At 42.5% G+C, this 8,533-nt stretch overlaps 1 protein-coding gene across 4 annotated transcripts in view; it reads right to left on the bottom strand.

Annotated features, from left to right (window-relative positions):
- CMC2 (C-X9-C motif containing 2) overlaps nucleotides 1-8,440 on the bottom strand; it is a 33,489-nt gene extending 25,049 nt beyond the window's left edge. For all 4 annotated transcript variants that reach the window (XM_023226851.3, XM_023226849.3, XM_023226850.3 and 1 more), the window contains exon 1: nucleotides 8,250-8,440. In XM_023226851.3, the coding sequence (XP_023082619.1) occupies nucleotides 8,250-8,408 (159 nt within the window). In that variant the 5' untranslated portion in view covers nucleotides 8,409-8,440. The remainder of the gene's footprint in view (nucleotides 1-8,249) is intronic.
- Between the last annotated feature and the right edge of the window lie 93 nt (nucleotides 8,441-8,533).

An 8,533-nucleotide genomic window follows, 5' to 3' on the forward strand; every position in this document is an offset into this window, starting at 1 on the left:
GGTTCAACATACGCAAAATAAATGTGATTCACCACACAAACAGAATTAAACACAAAAACCACGCGCTTATCTCAATAGAGAAAAGTCTTTGATAAAATCCAACATCCCTTCATGATAAATACCCTCAACAAACTAGGCACTGAAGAGTACACCTCAAAATAGTAACAGCCATCTATGACAAACTCACAGCCAAAATCATACTGAACAGGCAAAAGATGGAAGCATTTCCCTTGAGGACCGGAACAAGGGAACAGGATGCCCACTCTCACTACTCCTATTCAACACAGTACTGAAGTCCTAGCTTATAATAAATAAATTATTTATTATAAATAAATAAATAGCCTTATTTATTCCAAGAGAAATAAAAGGCATCCAAATAAGAAAAGAAGTCAAACTGTCTCTCTTCACTGATGATATGATTCCATACCCAGAAAACCCTCAAGACTCTGCCAAATGACTTGAGTAGTTTCAGGATACAAGATCAACATGGAAAAATCAATAGCATGTCTATACACTAATAACTTTCAACCTGAGAGCCAAATCAAGAAAGCAATCCCATTTTCAATTGCCACCAAAAAAATAAAATACCTAGGAATACATCTAACCAAGGAGGTTAAAGATTTCTACAGGAAGAACTACAAAACACGGCTGAAAGAAATCACAGATGACACAAACAAATGGAAAAATATTCCGTGCTCATGGATTGGGGAAATCAGTATCATAAAATGGCCATATTGCCCAAAGCAATCTACAGATTCAACACTATTCCTATCAAACTACCAATGGCATTTTTTCACAGAATCAGAAAAAGCTATCCTAAAATTCATATGGAACCAAAAAGGGGCTCAAATAGCCAAAAGAATCCTAGGCAAAAAGAACAAAAACCAAAGGTATCACATTACCCTACTTCAGACTAAGGCTACAATAACTAAATCAGCATGCTTCTCCTACAAAAACACACACAAGGACCAATGGAACAGAACAGCCCAGAAATAAAGCCACACACCTTCTGATCTTTGATAAAGTCAACAAAAAGAAGCAATGGCAAAAGGAATTCTCATTCAATAAATGGTGCTGGGATAGTTGGCTAGCTATATGCAGAAGAATAAAAGTACACCCCTACCTTTCATCATACATAAAAATTAACTCTAGATAGATTAAAGATTTACATAGAATGCCTCAAACTATAAGAATCCTAGAAGAAAACCCGGGAAACACCATTCTGGACATTCACTTTAGGAAAGAATTAGGACTAAGTACTCAAAAGCAATTACAAGAAAAACTGAAACCTAATTAAAGATCTCAAAACAGGAAAAGAAACTATGAATAGAATAAACAGATAACCTACAGAATGGGAGAAAATATTCACAAACTATGCATCCAGCAAAGGTCTAATATCCAGAATCTATAAGGAAATTAATTCAACAAGCAAAAAATAAATAATCCCATTAAAAAGAGGGCAAAAGGCCGGGCGCGGTGGCTCACATCTCTAATCCTAGCACTTTGGGAGTCTGAGGCAGGCAGATCACAAGGTCAGGAGTTCGAGACCAGCCTGGCCAATATGGTGAAACCTCATCTCTACTAAAGATACAAAAATTAGCGGGGCATGGTGGCAGGCGCCTGTAGTCCCAGATACTTGGGAGGCTGAGGCAAGAGAATGGCTTGAACCCGGGAGGCAGAGGTTGCAGTGAGCCAAGATGGCACCACTGCACTCCCGCCTAGGCGACAGAGCAAGACTCCATCTCAAAAAACAAAACAAATAAACAACAACAGCAAAAAGTGGGCAAAAGACATGAACAGCCACTTCTCAAAAAGACATACAAGTGGCCAAAAAACATGAAAAAATGCTCAACATCACTAATCATCAGAGAAATGCAAATCAAAACCATAATGAGATACCAGCTCACATCAGTCAGAATGGCTATTACTAAAAGTAAAAAAAAACACAGATGCTGGGGGAGGCTGTGAGAAAAGAGAATGCTTATACACTGTTGTGAGAATGTCAATTAGTTCACCCACTGTGGAAAGCAGTCTGGAGATTTCTCAAAGAATTTAAAACACCTACCCCTTGATCCAGCAATTCCATTACTGGGTATATAGCCAAAAGAAAATAACCATTCTACAAAAAGAGAAACATGCACTCATATGTTCTTTATAGTTCTATTCACAATAGCAAAGACATGGAACCAACCTAAGTGTCTATCAGCAGTGGACTGGATAAAGAAAATGTGATACATATACACCATGGAATACTAAACAGCCATAAAAAAGAATGAAATCATGTCCTTTGCAGCAACATGGATGCGGTTGGAGGTCATTATCATAAGTGAATTAATGCAGCAACGGAAAGCCAAATATGGCATATTCTCACTTGTAAGTGGGAGCTAAACACTGGATACTCACAAACATAAAGATGGCAACAAAAGACACTGCGGACTAACAGAGGGTGGAAGGAGGGTAAGGGCTGAAAAACTGTTAGGTACTATGCTCACTTACCTGCATGACGGGATCAACTGTACCCCAAACCTCAGCATCACCCAATGCACCCATGTAAGAAACCTGCACATTACTTACTCCCAAAATCTGAAATAAAAGTTTGAAACTATACATTTTTTAAAAGGCAAGTATTTTAACACTCCACTTACATGAGGCACCTAAAGTAGTCAAAATCAAAGAGACAGAAAGTGGAATGGTGGTTACCAGAGGGAGGTGGAAGGGCAGGAGGAGAAGAATGGGTAGTTACTGTTTAATGGGCAGAAAGTTTTACAAGATAAAAAATATTATGAAGATAGATGGTGGTGATGGTTGCACAACATTATTAATGTATTTGATACCATTGAACTGTGCATTTAAATGGTTAAGATGGTAAATTTTATGTGTATTTCACATACAAATTTTATGGTAGGTAAATTACACCTCAAGCTGTTAAAAAAAAAATTGTGAGAAATTCAAACTGTCCATCCACCTGCCACTCAAAAAAACAAAAAATTGTCTGAACAAATAATTCCAAAGGATTACAGCATAGCTACTATTTCAATTGCAACTTATAAAAATGTAGTAGGTCCCTGTTCTATTCAGTAACTACTAAACACACACACACAGCTGAAGACCACAAATAAAGCCACTGCACCCAGCTAAGTATTTATTTGCAATGAAAAAAATGCAGCCAAGTTCAAATTGTTTGCCTACCACTGACTCCAAGATCCTTCCAATGACATCTATTTTTTGCCTTAGAAAAATTAAGTTTCATACAGTTCAGCAATTTAAGTCATCTAATATCATACCAATATTATGCACCTACATTTATGTGAAGTGTTAGTTATCTGGTTTCTGCCTTATTTTTTCCTAAAGAAAACATACACTGGTATAGGCCAGGCGTGGTGGCTCACACCCGTAATCTCAGCACTTTGGGAGGCTGAGGCAGGTGGATCACCTGAGGTCAGGAGTTCAAGACTAACCGGGCCAACATGCCGAAACCCCATCTCTACTAAAAATTTAAAAAATTAGCCCGGCGTGGTGGCGGGCGCCTGTAATCCCAGCTACTTGGGAGGCTGAGGCCGGAGAATCGCTTGAACCTGGGAGGCAAGGTTGCAGTGAGCCAAGATGGCACCACTGAACTCCAGCCTGGGTAACAGAGCAAGAGTCCATCTCAAAAACAACAACAACAGAAAACAAACACTGGTTTCATCACTAGAAAATGTCTCTAACATTTTCTAAATGTATTTGACAAAATATTTTTGCACTTTTCTATCAACCGGCACTCAAATGTGTACCTTTACAATACAGAAACAAGCTTATGATGTACTGAAATGACTTCTTTAATTGACAAATACCTGAGAAGACACTGACTGAGATAATATTAATAGACGCAAAGATGTATATAAGCCTAAGTACATAAAATGGTATATATTTTCCTCCGTCTATAACAAGTTTACCTCATATATGTATGCTATTGTCGATCTGGGTGGTGTACCAATAAAATGTCTTCCCTTCTAATTCTCATTATTTAGTTTTACTTTTAATTGACAAATAATAATTGTATATATTTATGAGGCCCTTCTGCATTCTTAGCTTAGATGACTATGTCAAAGAATAAAATGGTTTAATTTCATTTCCTTTTCCTATTCTTGGTAAGAAAGTACTACTTAACCTAAAGCTCTGAACACTCACCTTATCCCTCATCCAACAGATTCCCTGCTTTCCCTGTCACTCCTTTCTTTCTTCTACCATATATTTTTAGCTGGATAGGCTCTTCCTCCCCCTGCCTTCTATATACCCGTCACCTATGCTGCCTTCCATCCACTTTGTGTCACTTGGTGCATACACAGATGTACTGCTGTATTCTGGGGTGTAATACATAAGGTACAACTGTAAAACAATGGCAATGTTCTCTCAGAACACATGGAATTAAGTGCAGATGTCTTCCAGTAGTCACCTTTAAAAGACTATTCTAGTAACACAATTTAACTCAAAATACATTTTACGAACTGAAGAAAAGCTAAATATGTATTCCATACTCTTATTCTTAAAATTTCTTCAAACTCATAAGAAGGTATCATTATTAGTTTAGAAAATAATTTGTTGAACACTTGCCACGTGCTAAGCACAAGTCTTATAATGCAACAACCCTATGAAACAGGTAGCCTTTTAAATTCAGATGAACCATGAGAAATTGTCTTTTTACAGGTCAAAATATGCACTGCCCACATTTTCATAGAGAAACTAAGCCCCAGGTCACAGAGCAGTTAGCTGCAAAGTTACAACCCAACATAATCTCTAACCATGACAGATTTTTAATCCATGTTCAAAATAGGAGAGGCGTGCCTTCATAGCAGTTTGTGAATGAAATAAATTCAAATGGAAAAAACTATTCCCAAAGAGCTTCTAACTGACTACAAGTTCAACAGGTAGTCATTGTAGGCCCAAGTTCCAAAGCAGCCAACATGTTATTCTGTAAAGTGTGGAAATAGTGAGTCTGTCAAGACACACACAAAAAGAGAAGAGTATTGTATTTGTCATTAGTCAGCTAAGTTATGTCATTTTGGTTACTAATCTGAGACCTGAGTCTCTCTTCCATAAAATGGAATTTGCTCTTGACCTATATCTCAGTGATGGCATGGGTTTAAAATAACTTATGTGAAGCTGGAAGCAATGGCTCATGCCTGTAATCTCAGAACTTTGGGAGGCCAAATCACTTGAGGTCAGGAGTTCAAGACCAGCCTGGCCAACATGGTGAAACCCAGTCTCCACTAAAAATACAAAAATTTGCTGGGTGTGGTGGTGGGGGCCTGTAATCCCAGCTACTCGCGAGGCTGAGGCAGGGGAATCGCTTGAGCCCTGAAGGCAGAGGTTGCAGTGAGCCGAGATGGCACCACCTGCACTCCAGCCTGGGCGACAGAGTGAGACTCCATCTCAAAAAATAGTAATTACAGGCCGGGCGCGGTGGCTCACGCCTGTAATCCCAGCACTTTGGGAGGCCGAGGCGGGCGGATCACAAGGTCAGGAGATCGAGACCACGGTGAAACCCCGTCTCTACTAAAAATACAAAAAAAAAAGCCGGGCGCCGTGGCGGGCGCCTGTAGTCCCAGCTACTCGGGAGGCTGAGGCAGGAGAATGGCGGGAACCCAGGAGGCGGAGCTTGCAGTGAGCAGAGATTTCGCCACTGCACTCCAGCCTGGTGGACAGAGCGAGACTCCGTCTCAAAAAAACAAAACAAAAACAACAACAACAAAAAAAATAGTAATAATAATAATAATTACAAACAGCAGTATGATGGAAACGAGAGTGAAAGAACATAAGACCTCGTTCTTGGATGTTTCCAGTGAAATAGAGAGAGACAGATAAATTCCATTCAAACTGTTATTATTTGAATAGAGTAATATTTAATTCCAGTGCAGACCCCATGCCAGGCTGCTCCTGGGAGCGACCCCAGGGGCTGCCTGGGGAGAAAGGCTTAACTACTCTGACTTCCACCAAAGAGTTTGTCAGTCTCATCTTTACACTGGCATTTGAGAAAACATCAAAAGGGTAAGTTTGTCACGATTTCACCACCTCCCTCCTCAATCCAGCCCCATCCACTGTGTGTATGCACACGATACCAAACAGTCCACTGAAATCCCTTAAAATTTTCAGCTGTCAAATGTAGTTTGATAGCTAAGGGGCCCATAAGGGCAATTTTAACTTTTCCTGGGGAGTAAGCTGAGAGAGTAGAAGCGGTAGGGTACTCTTAGTGAAGGTATAAAAAATGATAGCTTTATTTTACTCACTCCTTCAACCTTAGTCTACCGACTGAGGTACAATTTTCCTCAAGAGCAGTCTAAGACAGATTTCAACCACCAGGTGGCACAATTTTAGAAAATAAATCAAGAGCGCTGTATTAACTCTAGTATAAAGAAAACGGGTAAGCATTCTAGTAACTCACTTCAGCAAATCTATAATCACAAGGAAGAACCCTGTATTTTAATGCCAGTTGGCTTTTCTTTAGAAAGATTTTCCTACTGTGCGGCTGTACGGGAAATTTACACTACAGTTGTAATTTCTAATGTTATTGCAAAACATGCAAAAAACAAGTCCAGAAAAGTCTGTTGTTCACGGTCTGAAGAATCTGTTCTCCAGAAAAAAACTGTAAACACTCCGCTTTCTAAAATACATTTTTTTAGGCTGGGCGCAGTGGCTCACGCCTGTAATCCCAGCACTTTAGGAGGCCGAGGTGGGCAGATCACTTGAGGTCAGGACCAGCCTGGCCAACATGGTGAATCCCCGTCTCTACTAAAAATACAAAAATTAGCCGGGCGTGGCCTGTAACCCTACCTACTCGGGAGGTTGAGGCACGAGAATCACTTGAACCCGAGAGGTGGGGGTTGCATTGAGCCGAGATCGCGCCACTGCACTCCAGCCTGGGCGACAGAGCAAGACGCCGTCTCAAAATAAAATTAAAAAAATAAAAATATATAAAAATAAAGAACATTAAACATTTTTAAAGTCTACATTTCGGCCCTGGTATTAGTTAAATAATTATTTTTCAACTTTTCATACTATGAGCCATACTGCAGCAGAGGTAGCAGACACAGTCAGGGACTGCCTCCCCTGTCCACTTCCACTTACCACAGCGACTTCTCACAGAACCAATTCTGAACCGACACCACCAAGAATGTGACTGGCGCTAGTACTGTAGACCCCATGCCAGGCTGCTTCTGAGACGGACCCCGGGGGCTGCCTGGGGAGAAGGGCTTAACTACTCTGACTTCCACCAAAGAGTTTCTCAGTGAAAGCGACCTCGCAGCTTTCCCTGAATAAACATTACCAGGACTTAACAAGGTGCCGAGCACTCTGCCAAAATCATGTGAATTTCAGAGGGAAATACTCGTTCATACATCTCAAGGAACGCACAGGCTCGTGAGGCAGCATTCTTGCAAATGCACGTGGTAAATGCCCAATCCATGTTCGCTAAATGTCAGAAATTGACAACTAGTTCAGGCCTCAACGCAGCAGGAAAAGGACGAAAAAAACTCATTTTAAATCAACTAAACAAGTAAGTGCAAAAGGCATGCATATTACAGGAGAGGAGATACGAATGGCATCACAACACAATTTCTTTGCCATCGAAAACTTCCATGCCTTTAAGGTTTTCAATGAAGACTTCCAAAACTGATTTATTTAAGACTCTACATAAAACGCCTGATCTTTAAACCCAAGAAAAGAAAGGTGAGTGTATTACTTTCCGGGGGGGGGGGGGGGGGGGAGGTACTAAAACGGAAAAAAGAGTAAAGTGTACTGACCGCCACAGGGCACTGCAGCTGAGACGTGCTTGAACGGCGCCCGCTTTCTACCCGCAAATTCTCAACTGCTAGATAAACAACAACAACACTTTATTGGGCGCTCGTCGTGTCAAACCCTGCGTTGAGGGCTCCATTCCTCAAGGCTCATTTTACAGGCGAGGAAGCTCCAGCTCCGGGAGGAAAGGAGCCCGCCCAAGGTCACTAGCCAGTGAGTGGCGAGCGGATTGCAACCCCGAGCGACGCCCAAGGCCGCTCTCAGCCACCAGCGCGTTCCAGCTAGCGCCCAGCCATCTCACTCGCAGCCTCCCCAGCGCAGCAGCCCGACTATGGGCCTGCGGCAGTCGGGTCTTCCGGGTCCCCATCTCCTGGGGCCGACTGGCAGCAGGAAGGGACTAGGCGGGACGCGCTGTCAGGGGACCTGAGGAGGGACAATGGACAGCGCTCGCAACGGCCCGGACTCCCAAGACTCACCGGACTCGCGGCCACACAGGGAGAAGTGAAGCGGCAGTTACCAACGGAGACGCCCGACCCGAAGGCCGGCTGCCAGACACCGAAGGCCAGTGACGCCCTCCACCGCTCCACGGCGGTCCGGGCTCCCCGCCCCCGCTGCCCGAGGGCCCCGAGGCGCATGCACCGCCTGGCCTGGACGGGCCCATTTCCGTCCGTCGTGGGGGGAGACACAGTGAGTCCACTGAGGCACGACAGCGTCTAAGTCACAAGCCGAGCACACAAGCCAGACCCTAACGGAGCCTATG

This window comes from Piliocolobus tephrosceles, chromosome 17 (assembly GCF_002776525.5).
Source record: "Piliocolobus tephrosceles isolate RC106 chromosome 17, ASM277652v3, whole genome shotgun sequence".
NCBI lineage: Eukaryota > Metazoa > Chordata > Mammalia > Primates > Cercopithecidae > Piliocolobus > Piliocolobus tephrosceles.